The 26,763-nt window shown below is 44.2% G+C and overlaps 1 protein-coding gene across 2 annotated transcripts in view; it reads left to right on the top strand.

Moving 5' to 3' along the window:
• hephl1a (hephaestin-like 1a) overlaps positions 1-26,763 on the top strand; it is a 146,878-nt gene that overhangs the window by 105,266 nt on the left and 14,849 nt on the right. For both annotated transcript variants that reach the window (XM_070891980.1, XM_070891981.1), the window contains exons 11-18: positions 971-1,183; positions 1,710-1,917; positions 9,611-9,750; positions 11,223-11,363; positions 13,462-13,568; positions 17,355-17,577; positions 17,676-17,815; positions 20,700-20,862. In XM_070891980.1, coding sequence (XP_070748081.1) covers positions 971-1,183; positions 1,710-1,917; positions 9,611-9,750; positions 11,223-11,363; positions 13,462-13,568; positions 17,355-17,577; positions 17,676-17,815; positions 20,700-20,862 — 1,335 coding nt within the window. The remainder of the gene's footprint in view (positions 1-970; positions 1,184-1,709; positions 1,918-9,610; positions 9,751-11,222; positions 11,364-13,461; positions 13,569-17,354; positions 17,578-17,675; positions 17,816-20,699; positions 20,863-26,763) is intronic.

The raw sequence follows: 26,763 nt of genomic DNA, 5'->3' as shown, positions 1-26,763 counted from the left end.
CCTTACTATTTACTCCTCTATCGACATCACTAAAAGAACAGGTTATCTGGTCATTATCACATTGGGGCTATGTGTATGTGGGAGCTTGCTGTGCGCAATTGGCTGCTGGGATTCTTACATTACAACAGTGACTACACTTCAAAAGTACTTGGCTGTAAAGTGCTTTGGAATGTCCTGAGATCGTGAAAAACGCTATATAAATGCAAGTCTTTTTTCTTTTATGTCTTCTTGTTCTACTCTAAAGTAATATTCCAGATTTACCTTTTCAATTTTCTCAATAGTCTTAAGATCATCTCTCAGATGTCTTCTTTCCAGGCGAAAAAGCCTAAATTTCTCCAGTCTTTCCACTCATCACCCTGGGGATCAGCTTCATGGCTCTTCTCCGCACTGCTTCCAATGCTTGAATGTTTCTCTTGTGTCTCAGCTCGAATTGGATGTGATATGCAAGGTGTGGGCTGACCAGAACGCTATAGAGTTTGATCAGGACTTCCGCAGACTTGTATTCTCTGATTTGGCTATGTAGTTCAACATTCAGTTGGCTTGCTGCTCTGCACAGGTTGGGCATGTTTAACATCAACTCTACTCAGACTTATATTTTAATCTTTTTAAATTATGAAAAAGGTTTATAACAATTATTAAAGATAAATGTTCAAGAAATTGAATATATTTCGCAGGTGATTTTTGGGAAGTACCAGTTCTTTGTGGAATGCTTGTTTCCAGTGCGGAAGGAGTTCTCACTCCTTTCCTGAGAGGACCTAAAGGCAAGTCTTTCTGTGTCTCTCTCATGCCATGACCAGGGATCATAAATACTTGTGGCGATGTACAGATCTCCTATTACTCTGGCACATTACATTAACTCACCAACCACTACAATCTAATATCTGTGGTTTCTGATAGTGAATGTTTAAAGTAGTAAATATTATTAAACTTTTTTCTGTGTAATAATTGATTTATAATGTTCATTTTCTAGCCATTAATGGTTACATGTTCGGTAACCTGCCTGGACTAGAGATGTGCAAGGGTGACAATGTTTCATGGCATTTGATTGGACTTGGCACTGAAATCGACATGCATGGAATTTACTTTCAAGGCAACACAATCCACCTGAGGGGGACCACCCGTGATGTGTTAACTTTGTTTCCTCATACTTCCATGACTGTCTTCATGCAGCCAGATGATGTTGGTAAGAGTCCTTCCCTCTCCCTCCTCCCACCTCCACTGCTAACAGCATGTTAAAATCACCGTTGATCCAGCTACATGTGGATTTGAACGTAATACTTTACGGGATAATTGGCTAAATATTTGAAACACCCTATGGGGAGAGAGTAAGGCAGTGGGATTAGTTCTGGATTTCTCCAGCAAAGATCAAGTACAGACATGTTGGGCTGAATGGCCTCCTTCTGTGGTTCTATAGTGGCCTTGTACGCAAACCTTTGTACAATGTACCTCAAATTTAAACCGATATTAGGCCTGGAACCGAAGCACAGTATATATCTGAAGGTTTGACTGCTCTTAAGTCAAAATTGTGTTGAGCAGAATGGATATTTTGAGAATTCAACCAGTGAGTGCAAGGATGAGGGAATGGGGAAATGGAACAGAATCACAGCTTTATAGTCTCAATTCTGGCTTTGAAGCTTAATAGGACTATAGTTTTCAAAGTTCATTGCAGTTAAACCTCTTAAAGATTTGAATTAAAATGTTTAATTCAGGTACGTTTAAGGTCATCTGCCAAACAGCTGATCACTACATGGGTGGAATGAAACAAATGTATCATGTTAGAAACTGCAATAAAAGTATCCCGGACCAGGTGTATGGGACAATCCGAACATACTACATTGCCGCAGTGGAGATGGAATGGGACTATTCTCCTGACAGGAGCTGGGAGCTGGAAAGACTCAATACAACCAAAGAGGAAAGGTGGGACCAATCTATCATTCATTTATCAAAATAGAAAACTCAAATATGCTGTGAAATGTTAAGGTCCACTTGTGCTGAAACAGTGGAATGATTCTTCCCACCAACATGTTTTTATTTTCTAGCCATTAATGGTTACATGTTCGGTAACCTGCCTGTAATTATAAAATTACAATTGACTGGGAATTTTCAGTTTCTGCTCCTGGTTGCGAAGCTCCACATTAGGATTTGTAAAAGTTACCTGGGGTTGCAGCCACTTGTCCAGCGTTCCCACCCGATTGGAAGCCAGTCTGTCAGTCAGGCTGCCTTTCAGGCGGGGTAGCTGCCTGTTAAAACTCTACAGCATGCAGGGAAAGCCTGCACTTTACCGGGCCACCTCGCTCCCGACGAGTCTCCATAAATTCTGGCCCACGTCTTTCTCTAATTTCTCTCCTATCTCTGCTCATGTCCTCTCTGAACACATCTTGTTGATGAATTTCCCTTCTCACTCCATGCCAGCTGACCTCGTAAGTGATTTCCTCTCCACGGGTACTATTCCCCCTTCCTTTCAAAACTGCCATCATTACTCCCTTTGCCAAGAAAACCCATTCTCAACCCCTCTCTCCTTGCAATCTACCACCCCATCTCCAATCTCTCTTTCCTTTCAAAATACTTGAATGTGTTGTTGTCTCGCAGGAAAGATGGGAACGGATCCTGCAACTCCCTGTTTGAATCTCTCCAATCAAGTTTCTGCCCCTGCTGCAATACCAAAACGACCCAAAGCAAAGTCACAAATGACATTTTCTCTGAGTGTGGTGCATTATCCTCCATTGACCTCTCTGCAGCCTTTGACATGGCCAACCACACCGTCATTCTCCAACACCTTTCCCCTGTTATCCATTTTAGTGGGAAAGCCCTTGCTTGGTTCAACCCTTGAGCATTTGATCATAGCCAGAACATCTCTAGCAATGGCTTTTCTTCCCTCCTCAAGGATCTATGCTTGCCCCACTCTTCTTCCTCATTTACATACCATCCCTTGGTGATATCATCCATAAACGTGGGGTCAGCTTCCACATGTACACTGACAACGCCCAGTGTTGCCATTCTACCACCTCTTTCAACCTCTCCACTGCCTTTGCGTTGTCAGGCTGGTTGTCCAGTCTTTGCTGAGCTGCAATTTCCTCCAGCTAAACATTGGAAAGACTAAAGTACTTGTCTTTGGCCCCTACCACAAACTCTGTACCCATGGAACTGATTCCATTCCCCTCTCTAGCCACTGTCTCAGGCTGAACTAGGCTGTTTGCAACCTCAGTGTCCTCTTCAACCCCAAGTTGAGCTTCCAACCCCAATTCCTCTCCATCATAAAGCCCATCTCTGTGTCATTGCCTGCCACCATCTGCAGCTGAAACCCTGATCCATGCCTTTATCATGTTCAGACTCAACTATTACAATTCTCTTCTGGACGGCTTTCCATCCTTTACCCGTCATAAGCTGCAACTCATGAAAAACTCTACTGCCTGTATCCTCTCCCGCATCAAGTCCCGGCCACCTAATTCCCCCGTGTTCACTGACCTAGATGGCTCACTGTCTTCTCATGCATCAAATTTTAAATTCTCATTCTTGTGTTTAAATGGCTTTACCCCTCTATATCTCTATAACTTCCTGCTGATCTAGAACCGCACTCTCCCTGAACACTCTCTCTGACGGCCACTTGTGCAACACCCTTTCTTTTGCCTCACCATTGTGCCTTCAGCTGCTGAGCCCCAAGCTCTGGAATTCTCTCCCAACGCCTTATCATCTCTCCACCCACTACTCATTCTTTAAGAGCCTCTCTTTAATTCACCTCTATGATTGGTCATTTTTTTCTAATGTCAGGTGAAACATTTTGGTAGAAAGAATGAAAAGAGACAAGCCATGCTAAATGGTACAGTTTTAAATGGGGTGCAAAAACACTCCCACCTGGGTGTATTTGTGCACAAATGTTTGAAGGTGACAGGACAGGGTTAACATTGCAGTTTATAAAACGTATGTGATCCTGGGCAGGGTTGGGAGCAGGCATGTTGTCATCCTGACAGAGGACAGCAGGTTCCTGTTCTATTGAGTCACTGCCACTCTCCTGTGGTGGTGCCTTAGCAATCCTAGTGATCACTGGAGAACAGATTGCTCGACTAATGTGATACCCTGGAAACCCCTTTCAACAGTGGCACCCAGATCCATGATGGCAGCAGTCTTAGCTTCCATCGCAGCAGTCTGAGTTGTGAAGAAAGCAGTCCAAGATTCCATGGAAGCTGTTTGTGCTGCAATGGAAGCTGTGATCTCAGTCATTAGACACTGCCTGATGGTGGGTTCCACAGGTGTGCTAATGGTCATGACCACCTGTTCCACATTGGAAAGGATGGGCTCCAAGCTCTGCACCAATCCTTGTGCCAAGTTGGTGCTGGACTCCTCCATGCTCCTTGACATCGTGTGCAAGGTTTCCAGCAGGCTTCTCATTGCACCAAGCATTGGGTTGTGTACACCAATCAATCTTCATCTGTAGCCTGATCCATCAAAGTCATCGTGTGAGTCCTCTACAGCAGAACTAGGGAGTGACCTCGCCATCCAGCAAGTTGGCACCTGCACTATCCTTTCCACCCTGGCTCCTGCGCACGGTTGTTCGATGTCTCACCACATACAGATCCTTCCTCTAAATTATCCTCTAACGTACAGCAATTCGATTCACTCCACGTGATATTAAGAAGCAGCTGAGCGCACTGGACACAGCAAAGGCTATGGGCCTCGACAACATCCCGGCTGTCATGTTGAAGACTTGTGCTCCAGAACTAGCCATGCCTCTAGCCAAGCTGTTCCAGTACAGCTACAACATTGGCATCTATCCGACAATGTACAAAACTGTCCAGGTAGGTCCTGTCCACAAAAAGCAGGACAATTCCAACCCAGCCAATTATCACCGCATCAGTCTACTCTCAATTATCAGTAAAGTGATGGAAGGTGTTGTCGACAGTGCTATCAAGTGGTACTTACACACCAATAACCTGCTCACCAATGCCCAGTTTGGGTACCGCCAGGACCACTCCGCTCCAGACCTCGTTACAGCCTTAGTCCAAACATGGACAAAAGAGTTGAATTCCAGAGGTGAGGTGAGAGTGACTGCCCTTGACATTAAGGCAGCATTTGACCAAGGCTGGGTATTCTGTGGCGAGTGGCTCACCTCCTGACTCCCCAAAGCCTTTCCACCAGCTACAAGGCACAAGTCAGGAGCCCGAGGAAAATTTAAGTCAATGGGAATCAGGAGTAAAGCTCTCCACTGGCTGGAGTCGTCCCTGGCACAAAGGAAGATGGTTGTGGTTGTTGGAGGACGATTATCCCAGCCCCAGGATATCGCTGCAGGGGTTCCTCAGGGCAGTGTCCAAGACCCAACCATCTCCAGCTGCTTCATCAATGACTTTCGCTCCATCATAAGGTCAGAAGTGGTGATGTTTGCTGATGATTGCACAGTTCCATTTGCAGCTCCTCAGATAATGAAGCAGTCCATGCCCGCATGCAGCAAGACCTGGACGATATTCAGGCGGGCTGATAAGTGGCAAGTAACATTCATGCCACATAAGTGCCAGGCAATGACCATCTCCAACAAGTGAGAGTCTAACCACCTCCCCATGATATTCAACAGCATTACCATCGCCGAATCTCCACCATCAGCATCCTGGGGGTCGCCATTGACCAAAAACTGAACTGGACTAGCCACATAAATACTGTGGCAGCAAGAGCGGGTCAGAGGCTGGGTAGTCTGTGGCGAGTGGCTCACCTCCTGATTCCCCAAAGCCTTTCCACCAGCTACAGGCACAATTCAGGAGTGTGATGGAATACTCTTCACTTGCCTGGATAAGTGCAGCTCCAACAACTCTTGAGAAGCTCGAAACCATCCAGGACAAAGCAGTCCGCTTGATTGGCACCCATCCACCACCTTCAAGATTCACTCCCTCCCCTATTAGCGTACCGTGGCTGCAGTGTGTACCATCTACAAGATGCATTGCAGCAACTCGACAAAGGCTTCTTCGGCAGCACCTCCCAAACCCGTGACCTCTAGCACCTAGGGCAGCAGGCGCTTGGGAGCACCATCACCTGCAAGTTCCCCTCCAAGTCACACACCATCTTGACTTGGAAATATATCGCCGTTCCTTCATCGTCGCTGAGCCAAAATCCTGGAATTCCCTCCCTAACAGCACTGTGGGAGTTGCTTCACCACACACCGCAGTGGTTCAAGACGGCGGCTCACCACCACCTTCTCAAGGGCAATTAGGGATGGGCAATAAATGCCGGCCTTGTCCGCGATGCCCACATCCCAGGAATGAAAAACACACCAAGAAAACAAGCAGTGTCGTCTCTGAGCTGGTGGCTATAAGAGTAAGATCAGGTGACAGTTTCTCATCATCATCAACGTCTTCTTCCTCTGTCCGGGAAGCTCCCAGCTTTTGGATATCTGAAATGAAAAAGGGATAAGGTTAGATTGTGGTGAGGGACAGAACAGAGTAAGAATTGTGTGCTTACACCATCTGCAACTTGTGAGTCAGAAGAGATTGTAGGATGAGGAAAAAAGGAGAAGTGGGAAGATACGAGGCGGATTAGCCATGCAAAAATCTTCATCATCGACCCGCTCTGTGTAACCAGTGGCCACAGCCTCAGCAATGCCCCTTCCCATGATGGCCAGCCCTGTCTCCATGGGTGCTAAAGCATGCAGGCTTGCTTGTCCTCCTTCTGTTTCTTGCTGCTGCCTCCTGTTAGGCACCCCTTCTCCTGCAAGAAAGAAGTATGTCAGTGAGTATGTTTCGGTGATGTGGCTATCACTGTTGAATAGCTGCCAGCGTGTGTGAGCTGTAAGTTGTGAGTATGTGGCTTGCAACAGTGCTAAGTGTGTGAGGATGATTTGAAGTGTTGATACTGATTGATCGAGATTGTTGGTAGGTGGGTGATGGGGGTTCAGCAAATTGAACAGTTGATGAGGCTAGTGATGCAGTTGGTAGGATATATCATTGTGCCATTTGAAGATTGAACTCACGTTGACAACTCGTCAAACCATTAAACTTATCTCTGCACTGCATCCGTGTTCTTGGAGCTGCACTCCTGGTATTGACCTCTGCCCTATTTCCTCCATTTGCCTCCGCATCATATGTTCAGAGCCTCCAGTGCCCTGCGGATCATGGACATCTGTCCTCTTCTCCACCTCCTGCACCAAGGCCTCCACTGTACCATTAGAAAAGCTTGGTGCAGGAGCTCTCTCATGGGGCCCAAGTTTCGGCATTTGGTGAAAACGGCGCACCTCCGAGACTTACGTGACCTGCCTGGGCTCGAAGGTGCGCCGGAATATTCTGCAGCAATTCTCTGGTCCTCCTGGACCGTGGCGTAGCATGGCGTAGTCTCCCTGGGGAGGAGCAAGCCAATCGCAGCATGCAGGGGGGTGGGGCTAGGGATCATGCCTTCTTGTCAGTGCTGGCAGCGTTGCGCAGATGCGTTGGAGCATGCGCACCTGCGCAATGGCTCGGAGGAGTGTGGGTACCGGGGGGGGGAGCGTGGGGGGCGGTGGGGGAAGTTTTGGCAACAGGGATGGAGGGGGAGCCTGGCTAGGGATGGAGGGGGAGTGTGGGTACCGGGGCGGGGAGGGGGGGGAGCGTGGCAACAGTGATGGAGGGGGGAGCGTGGCAAGGGATGGAGGAGCGTGAGTTAGGGGGCACTCAATGATCGAAGGGCCGGAGGAGAGAGCAGGGATGTCTCCTTCCAGCCTTCCCCCTCCCCCCCCACGCACCCCCCCTCCCTCCACACGCACCCCCCCTCCCTCCACACTCAACCCCCCCCCCCTCCACACTCAACCCCCCCTCCCTCCACACTCAACCCCCCCTCCCTCCACACACACACCCCCCCCTCCCTCCACACACACACCCCCCCCCTCCCTCCACACACACACACACCCCCTCCCTCCACACACACACACCCCCCCTCCCTCCACACACACACACCCCCCTCCGTCCACACACACACCCCCCCTCCGTCCACACACACACACCCCCTCCGTCCACACACACACCTCCCTCCCTCCACACACACACACACACACCCCCCTCCCTCCACACACACACCTCCCCTCCCTCCACACACACACACATCCCCCCCTCCCTCCACACACACACACCCCCTTCCCTCCACACACACACCCCCCCCTCCCACACACACACTCCCACACAACACACCCTCCCACCCCCCCCCACACACACACCCCCTCCCACCCTCCACACACATACACCCCCTCCGACTCCCCCACACCCCCCCCCCACACATACACACAGACATACACCACACACACACCTCCCAACCCTCACTGTCAGATACAGAGAGAAGGAGATACTGCAGAGCGAGACACTGACAGAGACACCTTCCCTTCACATAAAGGTAGTACTTCTATTTTTTATTGATTGATTGCTTATTACTTTGGTCTTGGTGCTTTAGGTGCAGGGTTCCTTTCTATTTTTTATTAATTAATTGCTTATTACTTTTTGTACTTTGTTTAGTGCTTAGTGCTTTAAATGTACTTTGCTTCTTTAATGATGTTGTGAAGGTGTTTATGAAAAATCCTCTAACTTCCCTTCCCCCACTGTTGTGATGTTGATGTGTCCTTTGTGTTTAATGCTTCCCACCCGCCGTCTCTGGCTGTGCCTGCACTAAACTTAACTCTAAGTAAGGTTTTTTAGAACTTACAAAAGTGGACACTTACTCCATCCTAAGTTAGTTTGTAGTAAGTTTTCGCTGTCGAAACTTGCAAAAACAGGCCTGAGTGGCTGGACACACCCCCTTTTGAAAAAAAAATACCTTACCTAAAGCCAACCTAAACTAACTCACTAGAACTGGAGCAAACTAATATCCGAGAATTGCAATTTCTAACATACTCCAAACTAAACTAGTTGCTCCAAAAAACTAGGAGCAACTCCACCCGAAACTTGGGCCCATGGTGAGCCATTCTTCAAAGTATTAGAGTACAGATTCACTTCACAAAAGACTCCCACCACTTCTTGCAACAATATTGCACCTCCCCTTTAAGAAGGCAGTCTGCCTTTAAATAGCACTTTCTTTCAGATGTCTCGCTGATGCGTGCAGCCATTGAACAGCGCCGGTAGCACTGGCTGCATGTAGCAATCCATTAAATCAGCAGATAGCACCAATTTAGCAATGATTGGCCATCGCAATCCCCAAGTCAGTTTTGGGGGAGGGGGGTTATCCAATTTAACCCACCCCAGCGGTTTTAGTTAACAGGATGGCTTTGGTTTTGCCAAATCAAGTAGGAGCAAGTTCGGCTCATTGACGACTTAATATCAGACAACAGTCTGACAGTACAGTGATGATCATGGGATTGGGAGCTGTGCTGGAGAGGTAGACCCCACACTTACATGTAATATTGCTGTTAATTTCAACCCTAAATTATAAACCTAAATATATATTCAGAGGCTTCTGCATTTATAAACATTTCTCAGTCATATAGAACATTTTTCTGGCTCTATAAAGTTGTAATATTTATGAGAGAATGTTTAATGAATAATGTTCTAAATAGTGTTTTTCTGAAGTTATTTTGAAATTGCATTTTTAGCTTTCACAAAATAAAACTGTGCAGCAGATGAAATTTTGATTGTAACCAAAAAGAGATTTGCTAATTGTCAAACTTCTTTTTTTTTAGTTATGGCCATGTGTTTGTTGGCACAGGGGAAGGTAAAATCGGGTCAAAGTACAAAAAGGTTGTTTACAGGGAGTTTAAAGATGGAACATTTACCACGCAGAAAATAAGGTTACCAGAAGAACAACATTTGGAAATACTGGGTACTGAATAAAAAGCTAATTCACACATGAACTGTCTCTTACAGTCTTTAGGATGACAAACTAAAGATGCGTTCTGATGTTCATTAATCGGGATATTACACAAATGTTTTTTTCTTCATAGATTTAAAATGAAAATACATTTTTGGAGGCTAAATACTTTCTAGTTTATAGTTGCAGTATCTACATCAAAATGAAACTAATTGATTTAGCTATCCCACTTCCACATACAGGCAGATGCCTCATTAAGAATGGTGGTCATAAACCTGCTGACAAGGCCTGCATTTTCTTCCTTGGCCACTTTACTGGTGAAGTAGAGACATAATAGAACTTCTATCAGACAATGTTACACCATCAAGAATCAGTGCAGTTTTCTGTCTGCGAACCTTTGTTAAGTAATTAAGATGGTTTTCTAGCACTTTTAGTGGCCTCTATAAGGAGCCCATTTCTGGGAGGGAGCATAGTCCAGTGCCTCACAGCATTAAACTGGTTGCAGCACCAAACCCTGAAAGACATTTAAGTTGAAGTATAGTTGTGATCTAGCAAAGGAAGACCCAGATTTTTGGCCCTAGCAGAAACAGGCCCATGAAGGGCATGATTCAGGCTTAGTGGAAGAAGGTGTTACCTCCAGCAAGCCCTGCACAGCAACCTAATACTGAAAGAAGTTAACTAACTTTTCCAGATAAGCCAAGGTAATAGAAGGCAGTCATAGCTTTACACAATGCACTGTAATAAGCATGTATCCCAGTTGCAGTCACCTTGTCATCATTATGTTGAACACCATCTACAACTTACCAGAAAAGTGCAGGTGGTACCACAGTATTCTTCATGCCCCCTTCCTTCTCCTGCAAGTAGTCCTCTACTCACAGCCAGACATGTAGAGAAGCAGTGGAAGATTCACCTGGTAAAGTATCTTGTTTGTGTACCTGTTCTCAAAAGTACCTTCTGAAACCCGGGCTACCTTTCATAAAATGGCATGCAGAAAGCTTTCATTCACTCTACTTTCTTCATAAAGGGGAAATGGCCCTCTATCAAGTGCATTCAGACAAGGCCCCTGTTGCAAATCATCAGACAATCACTTCAGAATTACTTGGCATTGTAGGACAAGATGGAGGCTAGGATACAAACCATAGTAGGCTTAAGGGAAAACATGGTCCAAAACAGTAGGAAGATTGTCAGATTTATTTTGTGAATTTATTTTTTACTGACAGGATATATATGGAATGATTTGAGCCAAGGTGGTGCAATGGCTTTGTGAAGGAGCATTAAAATGATTTCCAAATGGGAGCTTTGATTGCTGTGGAGGAAAGATACATATCACCAAATGAACGAATTGTTGCCAAAGTAAAACTATGATAGGAAGATTAATTTGGCAGTGGGTTTAGATTTTGGCTTATTGAAGGTCTCCCTTGTGAGTTGTGCTTGCATCTGATGGTTAAATAAAACTAATTTGTTGTATGATCTCATGCACCTAGGTCCAGTCATCCGAGCAGAGGTTGGTGACATTATCATGGTTATATTTAAAAACTTAGCTTCCAAGCCTTACTCTATACACCCACATGGTGCTGAAGAGGTAGATGGTGGGAAGCATCTCAAAGTACCAGTTACTATACCAGGTGAGTGATGCAGCACAATTCTGCATATTCTGTTAGTCTGTAACATGCAATTCCCAGGAAACTGTTAAAATATAAAATAACAATTGTATTCTCTTATTGATATTGGCATTCTACCAAAGGGCTTGAAGTTCCTCTTTGCGTTAATATATAATACACTGGCTAATGTGTTTCTGTCAGATTAATATGTAAATTATTTAATTTAAATTGTAGCACACAAAAGACTTTCAACCCTTAAACGAGAAATTTCTCAGATTAAAATATCTCTCGTAATATCTTCCATCATTGTTAGTGAAGGTGTTTGTTTTATTTTTACAGTTAGTTCTGTTTTAAATAATAGTCGAATCAAGATTGAGGTGGGTATGACATTTTTAGCAATTCTAAAGACATTTTCGTTCACTTTATATGCCATGTAGCATATTGACATTTCTAAAAGTTTGGATTTGATCAATGCACTGCACAGCACCAGCATGTATTGTGGGGATGTCAAACCATTTATTTTAACAATGTAACACAACATTTTTTCTTTTTTGTTTATTACCATGTCATACTGTATAGTAATTTTGAATGCTGAGTCAACTAACACTTCTATATGTCTTTTTCCATCTTCTCCCTTGTAATACGCATGCATAATCTTTACTTCCACTATGCAGTACCTTACATTTGGCCATATTGAATTTCTCGTAATCCCACATACTGTTAAGTTTGCTTTATAAGATCTTGACTACCTAACCCCACCTCCCCCTGCCGTCTGAATCCACCATCACACAGTTTGCAAATTTAACTAGCTTGAAATGAGACTGTAATTCTGTTCTGTCAAACAAAGCTCTATTTTTTAAAAATCCTGAGCATACTTATTCCAAATAAGTATACAGCTTTTATCATGCTGTTTTTGTGGATATCCTATGGTATTGCTCTTAGTAGGTCAGAGCCTAGATCAAAGATATAATGGTCTGTGGAAAAAATGAGCATGAAGAAGCAAATGTGTTTTATCATTTTATGCATTTTCAGGTTTCCGCCACGCGCCGGCTTTCCGCCCCGCCGATACTCCTACCCCTTGTTGGTCAGCCTCTTACTGCCCGGCGGCGACCCCTTTTCTGCCCCGCTGGGGAAATTGCCCTGCGGGAGCGTGGCCAGTGCCTCTGATAGCCTCGCGAGGCGCAAAGCGGCCAGTGGCTGGGCGGTGCAACAGGCAGCCCGGCACCTCCTCTTGGCCCAGCCAAACTCTTCCCTGGTGGCCCAGTGGGTGCCACGGAGGCCTCACAGCGTCCCTACCCTGTAACTGAAGGGGAGGATCGTTGCTACGGCGTCAGCGTGACGCGGCACGTCTGTGTCGCACTGATGTCATCACTTCCGTGCTGACATGTTCAGCACAGAATGATGGATACCGCCCTGCTTCCGACCCGAACCCGCCCCAACTGAGGCGATGTCACAGTTAAAGAGCCTCCCACCGGGTGGTAATAATTCAAATAATTCGAATTATCCGCCCGAAATGGGGCGGAGGGCAATTCCCCCCGCCCTCACTATAACATTTTAAAAATTGATTGAATGGCTGTTGACTACAAAATGTTGTAGAGATTTGCAAGGCCATTCACAGTAGTATATGGAATATAATCTGTAGCGATGTTCTCAAAATATAATTGTGATTGAATTTTACCCATTAATAAGAATATAAAAATTTTTAGGAATAGGAAAAGGCCATTGAGCCCAAGAAAGCCTGTTATGTTTTCATAGATTAAACCCATGCAACTGTCTATCACTTCTCTTTCTAAAGATACAGATCCAATTATCTTTTTCACCCATTTATGTTGTTGCTTCAATGATATTCCCTGCTACGTTATGCTACAGCTCCATTATCATTTGGGTTAAAATGTTCTGTTTTCCTTATACCTTAATTTACTCATTTGTATTGATACACCTTGGCTATTTGAACCCTTAATTTTGGGGAGGCTTGTTCTTCATGCCATATTATATGATAAAATGCAATCTATGCAGGGAATCTGTACAAGAAACTATTTTATCTGCTTTTTCCATCTTTTTCCATGTCCTTTTTTTTCATTTTGTGCTTCTCATTTCAATTGCATGTATCTTATTATTCTAGGTCAGGTCAAGACCTACAGATGGAATGTTCCAGAAAGATCAGGCCCTGGTAGTGGAGACTCAAATTGCATCACCTGGATTTATTATTCTGCAGTAAAATTTGTGAAGGTAGCATTCAATTAAAATGACTACACATTATGAACTAGATATTCTGAAACATTAGAAATTAATTAATAAAGATAGGGAAGAGAGGGAAGATAGATTATGAAAGCAAACTAGCACAAAATATAAAAACAAATAGTAAGAGTTTCTACAGGTACATAAAAAGGAAAAGAGTGGCTAAAGTAAATGTTGGTCCCTTACAGGATGAGACTGGGGAATTAATAATGGGGAACAGGGAAATGGCAGAGACTTTGAACAAATATTTTCTATCGGTCTTCACGGTAGAACCCACTAAAAACATCCCAATAGTGGATAATCAAGGGGCTATAGGGAGGGAGGAACTTAATACAATCACTATCACTAAAAAAGTAGTACTCAGTAACATAATGGGACTAAAGATGGACAAGTCCCCTGGACCTGATGGCTTGCATCCTCGGGTCTTAAAAGAAGAGGCTACAGAGATAGTGGATGCATTGGTTGTAATCTACCAAAATTCCTTGCATTCTGGGGAGGTCCCAGCAGATTGGAAAATCGCAAATGTAACTCCCTTAATTTAAAAAAGGAGGCAGACAGAAAGTAGGAAACTATAGACCAGTTAGCCTAACATTTGTCGTTGGGAAAATTCTGGAGTCCATTATTAAGGAAGCAGTAGCAGGACATTTGGAAAAGCCTGATTCAATCAAGCAGAGTCAGCATGGTTTTATGAAAGGGAAATCAGGTTTGACAAATTTGCTAGAGTTCTTTGAGGATGTAACGAGCAGGGTGGATAAAGGGGAACCATTGGATCTGGTGTATTTGGATTTCCAGAAGGCATTCGATAAGGTGCCACATAAAAGGTTACTGCACAAGATAAAAGTTCATGGGGTTGGTGGTAATATATTAGCATGGATAGAGGATTCTCTGACTAACAGAAAACAGAGAGTCGGGATAAATGGGTCATTTTCCGGTTGGCAAATGGTAACTAGTGGGATGCCGCAGGGATCAGTGCTTGGGCCTTAACTAGTTACAATCTATATTAATGACTTGGATGAAGGGACCGAGTGTAATGTAACCAAGTTTGCTGATGATACAAAGATGGGTGGGAAAGCAAATTGTGAGGCGGAAACAAAACATCTGCAAAGGGATATTAGACAGGCTAAGTGAGTGGGCAAAAATTTGGCAGATGGAGTATAATGTGGGAAAATGTGAGGTTATCCACTTTGGCAGAAAATATAGAAAAGCAAATTATAATTTAAATGGAGAAGAGTTGCAAAGTGCTGTAATACAGAGGGACCTGGGGGTGTTTGTGCATGAAACACAAAAAGTTAGTATACAGGTACAGCAAGTAATCAGCAAGGCAAATGGAATGTTGGCCTTTATTGCAAGGGGGATAGAATATAAAAACAGAGGAGTCCTGCTACAACTGTGCAGGGTATTGGTGAGGCCACACCTGGAGTACTGCATACAGTTTTGGTCTCTGTATTTAAAGAAGGATATATTTGCATTGGAGGCTGTTCAAAGAAGGTTCATTAAGTTGATTCTGGAGATGAAGAGGTTGACTTATGAAGAGAGGTTGAGTAGGTTGGGCCTATACTTATTGGAGTTCATAAGAATGAGAGGTGATCTTATTGAAACATATAAGATAATGAGGGGGCTCGACAAGGTGGATGCAGAGAGGATATTTCCACTTATAGGGGAAACTAAAACTAGGGGGCATAGTCTCAGAATAAGGGGCCGCCCATTTAAAACTGAAAGAAAGAGGAATTTTTTCTCTAAGAGCATTGTAAATCTGTGGTATTCGCTGTCCAGAGAGTTGTGCTGGCTGGGTCATTGTCTATCTCTGCCTTAAATATATTCAGAGTCTTGAGTGGTAAGGGAATAAAGGGTTATGGGGAGCAGCAGGGAAGTGGAGCTGAGTCCATGATCAGATCAGCCATGATCTTATTAAATGGCTGAGCAGGCTCGAGGGGCCAAATGGCCGACTCTGGCTCCTATTTTTTATGTTCTTATGTTCATTAATAATGGACCAGAAATGCCGCTTTCTCCTTCCTGCGGACGTTCGACTAGATTTTAGAGAAAAAATGCGCACCTACCTGAAGCTGCTGCGCCCGCTCGAGATCCCGGTCCACAGGCCTCCTCTCCCTGCGCATTGCAGCGCGTGCTCGTAGGGACGTCTGTAAGCTGGAGCTGCAGTCACATGGCTCTGGGCAGCCAATCAAGGTACCGTATTTTCTCATTGATAATAATGGGAACTCTGTAAGTTGGAGTTCCCATTATTATGAATGAGAAACCCCCAAACACCCAAAACACTACTAAAAAATAGAAAATATACACTACATATTTAAGATTCATTTAAATTAAAGTTATTAATGTCTTATAAAAAAAAAAGTCCCGATTTAAAAAAAAAAAGTTTTTTTAATTATGCCTTAATTAACTTACCATAGTGGGGAGGGTTTTTAACAATAAAATATATTTTCATAACTTTATTTTAATATGTTTTTGTGTGTTTTAAAACATTTGCGCCTGTAAAAGTAGGCTATGCGCTTGCTTTTATCAGGCGCAAGATTTTTGAGGACATTTCCTGGGCAAGATATGTGTAAATATCACAATCTTTCGCAAGTAACTGTCCTCGCTCCCGATCTGGCTACGATCTGTCAAGCTCCAGCTTGACAGATCGGAAAAGCCGGTTTTCAGCGCATGTGCATTGCATGCTGAAAACCGGCTTTTCCGATGCTTTCCCGGGTCCGTAGAAACTTCGTACGGGCCTGGGACATCAGAATTTCTACCTCAATGTGTTTTGGACTCTGATGGTTTTTGTTTGAAACAACATGTTTTATTTCACTTTCAATTTGCATATCCAGGCATTGGATTTTTTGTCAGATTGTGGGTTGTCCTTTTTGAATGCTTCCTGTTGTCCCTTTGTTGGATTGTGATGGTATTTATTTTCTTGTCTAATATACCAAATAGCACAAGGGCCCTATGCATTGCGTTACTCAGATATGCTTAGTATACTTGTGTAAAATGTCCTTGTCACTTGGTTTAGTGGAGGTAAGTTATTTATTCTAAACAGTTTAACAAATCCATTAAAATAGTGTGAAGAGAGACTAATGCATTAAGATATTAATATCCCATTGTATTATTTCAAGGCCTGCATTTTAGTTTTTAGCTTTGATAAAAGGTCCCAATGCAATTTTGAAATTGCCAGCATCCATTTTTTTTCCCTGTTTTTACATCTGTGCATTTCCATTGCTAACACTGCAGCAGTTTTGACACTGTAATACTGTAGGAGCTCTGTCACTCCCTTTATTAAACTGCAATGTAATGGAGCTATTCTAACTGGATTGAGTGCTGAGTTATAATCCCATTGCTTTCTGGTCACACAAAGCAGAGCTTTGCTTACACAAATTCACAGAGCTGTGCTCACCAACATCCAAATACTGTTTAAAATTTAAATGATAGTGAAGAGCTGACAAGACATTCAGCTCTTTGCTAACATACAAAAGTTAAAAAATTAAATTTGAGAATTCATAGACTGCAGCCAGTACAGAGCTGAAGCAGAATGAGACAATTCCCTTGAGGTGGGCTTAGAATATATGCTAAACTCAATCCAGGCTGAATCCACAGCAATTGCACTGTTGCTCATGTCATGTTTATGGAAATGTACAGTGCAACTAGCTCCATTCCCTATCATTTCATCTTCCGAAGTTAGCTGTTTAGTACATGTAATTACTTAATTATCTACCCATAATATATTGTAAAACTATATGCAATTAAAAAGAAAACTTGTATAATCTATTTAGCATTTTATTTCAGGATCTGTACAGTGGTTTGGTTGGGCCTTTGATAACCTGTCGTAAAGGAATACTCAACCAGAATGGCATGAGGAAAGATGTTGATCGAGAATTTGCTTTATTGTTCCTGGTATATGATGAAAATGAATCCTGGTACTTGAATAATAATATCATCACTTATCTTCAAGTGGACCCGACTGAGTTCAATAAAACGGATGAATTTGCAGAAAGCAATAAAATACATGGTATGGATGCATACCAATTTTAGATTCCCTAAACTAGTGGAGCCAAGCATCACTTCACAAAGTTATCTTACTCGATTTTTAAATTATTTTTATTTCAGCAATTAATGGGAAGATCTATGGAAATCTTCATGGACTGACGATGGTTAAAGGAGAGAAGGTTGACTGGTATTTGCTGGGTATGGGAAATGAAGTGGATATGCACACTGTTCATTTCCATGCCCAGAGTTTTATCTATAGGGTAAGCCACTTTAAGTAATACATCAATGAAATGTTATAAAATCTTCTTTCATCTGCAACAGCCTGTGCATCAACTGCTTGTTATATAGTATAGTAGGTTATTGTTTTGGAGCTTATGCACCTGAGAATATTAACTGGCAGTTCAAAGTTATTTGATGTGAAGATATAATTTGGTCATCCTCGTTCCAGGGACTGTCTATGATGATGATAATTTGGTTTTTTGTTACCAGAAAGCAAAATCCACAGTAAAACGATCTACTGTATTGTAGTCAGAGATATTAACTTGTCTGTACTCTTTTTATTCAATTAGATGTTTCAGCCACTGGGTTGGTGGAGGCGTATCTTTTTCTTTAATTAAAACCTTTGTGATTTAAGTTTTTTCATGACCCTCATTCCATTCACAACGTGATCCGTTCAATTTTGAAACAAAGCAAAATTTGACAAGGATTTTTTTTTCTGCACCTGCCAGCTCGTCTATTTTCCACAAATTAATTTTAATGGGTGTAAAATTGTGGGCTGACAAGTGCAGAAGTAGAAAATCTCATCCTATAGTTTGTACCTGTTGTTGAGTTGACTTTAGATTATTTTACACGTTGTCACCATTCATTTCGCTCCATAACCTCTCACTACATTTGTTTTAATGGATCCTTAAATTGACAAAAAGTTTAAATTAATTTAAATTGTACAAAATTGTTTGTGTGCTTCCCTCTATTAATTGCTTTCTGAAACATAGACAATTGTGTAATGGTCATCCTAACTCGGGTGCTTTACTTTTTTGACAGTCTTGGCATGGATGAGGAAAGAGAGTGATAGCATTAACTGAAAGGGAGAATGCCAGCATGAATTCAGGAGAGGCAGCGATATGTGCTAGCTTGAATGGGGGACAGGGGAGGTGTGGAGGAAGAGTACCAGTTTAAGTGGGTTGGGAAAATGAGCGCTAATATGAATAAGTTGGACGGGGAGAGGAAAAGGAGAAGAATGCTAGTATAAGCTAGAAGAGTTGTAGGAGAAACGTGTTTCTCTGTGAAAGGATAGTGAATGGGATACAGTGGCACTGATATTTATGGGGAGACAGGAGGGAGCGGGGAGCATGTTTCCTGGGGGTAAACCCGGAAATGCCGAGAACACAAAGTTCCTGCGTGAGTCTAATGGCAGGATCTCATTATAATTTTTGTACTACGTTTCCCGCCTGGCAGCCAGTCAGATTGACAGGCTGACCAGTTGCCGAGTGGGAAAGTCAGCGATAGAAGACCGCAGCCTGAGCTGCTGTTGGGGACGGTTCCTGGAAATCAGCAAAGGTTCCTGGGTTGGTGAGGGGTTGGACCGGCAATCAGGAGGCAGGGGGGACCCGGAGAGATCATGGGCTTGGGTGTGGGGCGATTTGGGGCTGGTCAGATCGGGTGGTCTTTTGAAAATCTAAATGACATTTTGTCCTTCCTTTTTCCAGATTCATAGGCCGGAATTTTAATTAGAGGCATGTAGGGAATGGGAGGGCTGAAAAGCAGTCGGGAAACCCAGGAGAATGTGTTTCCCGCAGGCCCTGCCGAATTTAACGGCAGGGCCTGATTAGCATTTTGGATCTCTGTCTACAGCCAGCCAGATGAAGAGGTTGGCTGGCTCTCAGGTGGGTAGGCCTGCGACACCAGCCCGCAGAGAGGAGGGAGGGAGAAATTGGGGATTGGGGGGGGATGATTGGAGACCGGAGGGGATCAGGAGCCGGAGGGAGGAGGTCAGAAGGTGATCGGGGGCTGGAGGAGGGTAGTTGGAAGGCCGGAGGGGGATCAAAGGGGGGACGTCTGAAGACTGGAAAGGGTATCGGGGACCAGAGGAGGCAACTGGGAAGGTCAGTGAGGGGATCAGGGTCTGGAGGGAGAATGCCAGAGTGAAAGTTGAAGGTCAGCTAGTGAAGACTGTCAGATGTGCTGATGCCAAAGCCTTAGTAGCAAGTACCATGAATGGACTACAGTTATTGATAGCCTTAATGCTGAAGCAATTGATTATGGAATGAAGATCAATGTGGATAACCAAAGTTATGAAAGTTTCTAGAAATGCTGGTGGAAGAGTGAGTATTTTAATAAATGAGGTATAGTTGGATCAAGTGTGACAATTTAAGTACCTGGGAAGTACAATGACTGAAGATAGCAGATGTGCCAAGGAGGTAAAGCTATGATTACAATGGGAAAAGTTGCATTTTATAGAAGGAAAAGGATAATAATTGGACAACTAAGTAGAGAACTGAAGAAAAAGTTAGTGAAGAATTTGATTTGGAGTGTGGTGCTGAAGCTTGGATGCGGAGGAAAGGGGAGGTCAGATTTATAAAAAAGTTTGAGATGTTGGTTTGGAAATGCATAGAGAAAGTAAAGTGGATAGTTAAGAAATGTAATGAGTAGATATGGACAATGATACAAGAAGCAGTTGTTTGATTGATGTTATCAGAAAAAAGGCATGTTGAAAGAGTTGCTGGAAGTACAGATGGAAGAAAAAAGACCAAGAGGGAGGAAAAGAAGGACGCTTCTGGACCACCTGAAGAATGGGATATTGTATGGAGAATTGAAGAGAGAATCACAAGACAGAGTGGTCTGGAGAAGGGAATAATTGAGCCTGTACTCGCCTTAGGCAGACCACTGATGATAATGACTAGATCTCCAGTGACAACCAGCTACAGAGCAGAGCTTAAATGCTGTTGCTAGATAGATAGTGAGCAGGTACTAATTCTGTGTGATAAGGTTTCAAAGTATGCATCTTATTAATATGCATTAGAGATCAAATTTTACAACAGTACATTCCTAGTGCGGTACTTCACCCATCGGAAGCACAAATCAAACAATTTCTCAGGCCCATTTTCTATAGGGTAATATTTAATATTTTGTGTTGTATTCTTCTAGATAGGCAACGATCACAGGGCAGATGTGTACGATCTCTTCCCTGGAACATTTCAGACTATAGAAATGGTTGCATCGAACCCTGGAACTTGGCTGTTGCATTGTCATGTAACTGATCATATCCATGCTGGCATGGAAACTGTTTATACTATCCTGAACGATACAGGTAAACTGATGACTAAAAGAAGCCGTGTTCTATTAGATTGTAAACAAACCATTTTATGCTCATTTGAATCTGACATGGCTATCGGGGGAAACCATATCGGAAGTATGTTGCTGCCAGTGATAAAAGTGTATATTAACCCAGGTTTGGTCAAGATCAAATTATATCCAGAGTTCATGCGCATTTTTGTGACAAATGTGTACCAAACTATCACTTAGAAGGAATACTGCTTCCGGAATCTTCATTTCATTTTCACTTGTCACCTTGGTAGCAATCTCCCCTCTGAGTATGATGTAATAATATGATTGGACAGGGTCAACATGGATGAAAGGGAAATTGTGTTTGACAAATCTATCAGAGTTTTTTGAGGTTGTACCTAGGAGGGTAGATAAGGGGGGATCAGTGGATGTAGTGTATTTGGATTTTCAAAAAGCATTCAAATAGGTTATTACACAAAATTAGGCTTATGGGATTGGGGATAATATATTAGCACGGATTGAGGATTGGTTAATGGACAGAAAACAGAGAGTAGGATTAAAGGGGTTATTTTCAGGTTGACAGGCTGTAACTAGTGGGGTACCGCAAGGATAAGTGCTTAGGCCTCAGCTATTTATATTCTATATTGTTGTTGTTATATTAATGACTTAGATGAGGGAATTAAGTGTAATGTATCCAAGTTTGCTGACGATACAAAGCTAGGTGGGACAGTAAGCTGTGAGGAGCACATAAAGAGGGTGAAATTCATTATCGCCCCGTTTGGGGCAGTAATAGTTGGGAGGCATGAAACTTAGCGCCAGGAGCTAAAGTTTCGCCCCTCAAAAAATTTGGGTTACCACCTCTGGAAGGAAGTGAAGTGCTAAATCAAGCGCACTAACTGGGCAGACTCCTCAGCAGAGCTGCACACTGGGCCATGCAGTGCTGTGGTGTCTAAGGGGCCTTTCCTTCATTAGCAAACTCTGCAAATTAAAAAGGGACCTACCTGGACTACTATAGAGCAGGGGTGCCCCGCGATCAGCCCAGCACTCAGGCAGAGTGCCAGGCTGAGCGATCGCGACCAGGACCCTGCGAAGAAAACAGCGAAAAGCAAGGTACGTGTTTTTTTTTATTTTAATGGGCTCGCTCAGAAGCTGATGAATAGCTCATTGTGCATACACTGCAAAATGAAGATCAGTAACTGTATCAAGCAGTAGAGCTGCCAAGCCACCATGTATTAAGTAAAATCATGTGATCTTTAATAGTTAACCTTTATCTAAAATGTGTAAGAGAAAGGAAAATGTAGCAATGGCTAGTCCTAATTGCTCAAAATACTAGTGGTAAATGTTCACACAACACTTCTTTTGCCTGTGGAATTCTCTCCTATGCATTGCATTATCTAGAACTTTATCCACTGGAGGTAGAAATTCAAGTACAGAATTATCACGTACTAACACGAGGTTGGTGGACCATGCATTAGGCTAAGGAAAATCTGAGCTGTTTGTTGATTTCCGAGTACAGGGTTTTAAAATCAGCAATTACCATGGTCACATTTGTGAGACATGAGGTATTGTGGTTGTCTCTGGTTGCACTCTGTTATGCCACCTTAACAAAAATGTTTTGTTGCAATGGGATGGTTCCTTTCTAAGAATAGGAAGCAAAAGTCAGCACCCATTTCAGCGTTAACAGTATTGAAAGGCAACAAAATTGGTTTGAAGTGCATTGCCTTTAATATACAAAATATAACTTGAGCATCTGCTTCATACAAATGATTACAATAGTATGTCATAGGGGATACCTTCCGTTGCTTGCTGCTTTAATATAGCAGGGCATAACATAAGCATTCTATTTGTATAGATGGATTACAGTTGCATCTATTCTCATGCCTGATACCAGAGTCGCAGGAAACTGATAGAAGCATGTGCATGAGTGTTGTCTGGAGTAAGAGATGGATAACTTAAAAAATTTACATCACTTTATTTTCTAACTTCACACCATCCCCTTCCAAATTTAACTCCGCCTGCCCGGCAGAAACGGGGAGGTAATGGAAGTGGTAACTTTACCACCCCATTCCCACTCCACCGCCATATTTACTAGGACTTTCCACTGGGTAGCCCAGGCATGCGCCTCAATCAGGCAGGAGCCCCACTATATGCAAATCTATTTGATGCACTTTCAATGGATAACTGAACAAAGCGTGCACTGTGCATGCTCAGCCCAGTTGTATCGGGTGGTGTAGAGGAAGAGGCCCCAAAAAGGTCAGTTAAAAACATTTTTGTGGGCCAGAAGGAGCAGGAGTGCTTTGCTGAATTCCACAAGAATAATGTAGGCCAATGCTTCTGCATTTGATTCCTCTCCCAGTCCTATATTCCTGCGCTCTGGGCTGCCTGATATTGCTCCGACCTGGAGCTGGCAAGCTCCAGCGATATACCCGTTCAGAGTGATATGGTAATTAGTCCTGGCCTTCGAAATGGAATGGACCTCATCACCAGGATCAGGTGACTGGCCCACACTCTCTACTGGCATGCCACATGAGAGTTAAATTCTACTTTTATGTGTGAATAAAACTTGCCACAGTATGCATTCTAATGAGTTCCATCCTCCCACTATCAGCTCATCAAAAGCTACATCATTTAAATTCATATCCTAGTGGGGTACATTTCTAAGAGTCCCTACGATTGTGTCAGGTTCACTGACTCCCTTCTCTATTCCCAATTATCCTCCATTACCACTTTTGATTTGGAGCCTTCTCTCATTTAGGAGTACCTTCACTATCTGCTATCAATTAAATAGCTACGATGAATCTCTCATCTTAAAATTTCATTACAAACCAGTTTTAGAAATCTTTATGAAGTACTTAAAAAAAAATCTCCCACTATCGATTGCAATTAGTTTGTATTTGATCTTGTGATTGTATTACATAGTATTTACAGCACAGAAAGAGGCCATTCGGCCTAACGAGTCAATGCCGGTGTTTATGCTCCATACAAGCCTTCTCCCACCCTTTTTCGTCTAACCCCATCAACATATCGTTCTAGTCCTTCCTCCCTCATGTGTTTATCTAGTTTCCCCTGAAATGCATCTATGCTATTGCCTCAACTACTTCTTCTGGTAACGCGTTCCACATTCTAATCACCCTTTGGGTAAAGAAGTTTCTCCTGAATTCCCTGTTGGATTTTTTAGTGACTATCTTGTATTGATGGCCCCTAGTTCTGGTCTCTCTTGCAAGTGGAAACATCTTCTCTACATCTAACCTATCAAGCCATTTCATAATCTTAAAGACCTCTATCAAGTCATGCCTCAGTCTTCTCTTTTCCAGAGAAAAGAGCCACAACCTGTTCAATCTTTCCGGATGGGTATAGGGGCTGAAATTACATGAGTCGCACCTATCGTTCTTGAAGTGTTCCGGCCGCCCCAATGCATGGGACTGCCAAACCGTGCTTTTTTTGGAACAGGGCGGAAGTAGCCTCATCATCGGGGTGGAAGTGGAGGCGGTGTGGAGTGGCCGATGCTACAAGTCATCAGCTCCGCGAGGTCCGTCCCCTTCAGTTAAAGGGGAGGGCTGCTCCGAACTCTCAGCCACTTTAGTGGCAAACACTGGGCCACCAGGGAGGGTTTTGGCCGGGCCAGCCAGGCTGCCTGTTGGTGACCTGGCCAAACCCGCGGGCATTATTGCCGCACCGACCTGGCAGTCGCTAACAAAAAAAACATGGAGTCACCAGCAGCGCCACCTCCCCTTTAAGGGCAGTCGCGCCGCCCAGCCACAGAGAGTGTACCGACAGCAAACGCTGACGGGGGCTCCGACCGGCAGTGGCGCTGCTCCCGCGGGGCAATTTTCAAAAGAGGCAATTTCCCGCGGAGCAATTTCGGGAAGGGGTCGCCGCCGGTAGAGAAGGGGTCGGTGCGTGCATGCTGCAGCAGGAAAACGGGCGGATTGGTCCTCTACACCGCTCCAAAATTGAGGAAGGGCAATTTGTAAAATGGCGGCCCCTCCACGGAGACTCGCCGGCTAGTCCACAGCGACCCATGGCCATCGCTTTCAGGCTGCCACGGGCCTTATGCAAAGGGGCATTTTCAGCCCCATAATCTCTCAGTTTTGGTATAATTCAAGTACATCTTTTTTGAACCTTCTCCAGTGCATCTATATCCTTTCTTGTAATATGGAGACCAAAACTGTTCACAGTACTCCAAGTGTGGTCTAACCAAAGTTCCATACAAGTTGAACATAACTCCTATGTTTTTCAATTCTGTTCCTCGAGAAATGAACCTCAGTGCTTGGTTTGCCTTTTTTATGTTAGCGCCCCCAGTTAGCACCTGGCGAGGGAGCTAATGGGGTGCTCAGACAGTAGCGCAGCCACAGGGCGAATCCTGCGTCGCATGGCGCCGGCAATAACAGTTTGCACTTTGGCACATTTTACCATGCAGATTGTGACGTCAGCAAGCTTACAATGTTCACTGGGCGCCCGAACTGCAAACTTCCGTAGCGCCCCCGCCTTACAGCCTTGCATCAACAGCGCCAGGGAGCGGAGGCATGAACCAGCCGGCTGGCGACTGGCGGGGCGCTACTTAAAGGGATGTGTACCAGCTGTCAAGGAACTTCCGTTTCAAAGGTCAGTTATGAGTGGTAGAGAGCACAGGATGTATCTGCAGCCAAATAAAGGCAGCTTAGTCCCCAGATTGTTGCAGGCCCTCAAAGGCCTTTGTATTTCATCACACAGTGTTTCGCCGTTCTGCACTTCCCAAACTATTGGGCGCTGGTGTGCAGAGTTCAGTGACCCTCCCCTCCCCGAGGCATACGAAAGCATGGGCCTTACACTAAACATCCGTAAGACAAAGGTCCTCCACCAACCTGACCCCGCCACACAGCACTGCCCCCCCAGCCATCAAGATCCACGGCGTGGCCCTGGACAGCATGGACCACTTTCCATACCTCGGGAGCCTATTATCAGCAAGGGCACACATCGACAATGAGGTTCAACACCACTTCCAGTGCACCAGCGCAGCCTTCAGAAGAGAGCGTTCGAAGACCAGGCCCTCAAATCTGGCACCAAGCTTATGGTCTACAGGGCTGTAGTGATACCCGCCCTCCTGTATGGCTCAGAGACGTGGACCATATACAGTAGACACCTCAAATCGCTGGAGAAAAACCACCAATGATATCTTCGCAAGATCCTGCAAATCCCCTGGGAGGACAAACGCACCAACATCAGTGTTCTCGATCAGGCCAACATCCCCAGCATTGAAGCACTGACCACACTCGACCAGCTCCCTTTGGCGGGCCACATTATTTGCATGCCCGACACGAGACTCCTAAAGCAAGTGCTCTACTCGGAACTCCTACACAGCAAGCGAGTCCCAAGTGGGCAGAGGAAACATTTCAAGGACACCCTCAAAGCCTCCTTGATAAAGTGCAACATCCCCACTGACACCTAGGAGTCCCTGACCAAAGACTCCTAAGTGGAGGAAGAGCATCCGGGAGGGCGCTGAGCACCTCGAGTCTCATCGCCGAGAGCATGGAGAAAACAAGCTCAGGTAGCGGAAGGAGCGTGTGGCAATCCAGACTCCCCACCCACCCTTTCCTCCAACGACTGTCTGTCCCACCTGTGACATAGGCTGAAATTCCCGTATTGGACTTTTCAATCACCTGAGAACTCACTTTTAGAGTGGAAGCAAGTCTTCCTCGATTTCGAGGGACTGCCTATGATAATGACTGGAAGATGCCTTTGCTCACTGCTGATTCTACAACACTTCACATTAATTATCGCATGGAGCCTAATAAGAACATAAGAAATAGGAACAGGAGTAGGCCATACGGCCCCTCGAGCCTGCTCCGCCATTCAATAAGATCATGGCTGATCTCATCATGGACTCAGCTCCACTTCCCCGTCCGCTCCCTATAACCCCTTATCCCCTTATCGTTTAAGAAACTGT

This window comes from Pristiophorus japonicus, chromosome 10 (assembly GCF_044704955.1).
Source record: "Pristiophorus japonicus isolate sPriJap1 chromosome 10, sPriJap1.hap1, whole genome shotgun sequence".
Taxonomy (NCBI): domain Eukaryota; kingdom Metazoa; phylum Chordata; class Chondrichthyes; family Pristiophoridae; genus Pristiophorus; species Pristiophorus japonicus.
This window is presented reverse-complemented; position numbering and strand designations above follow the sequence as displayed.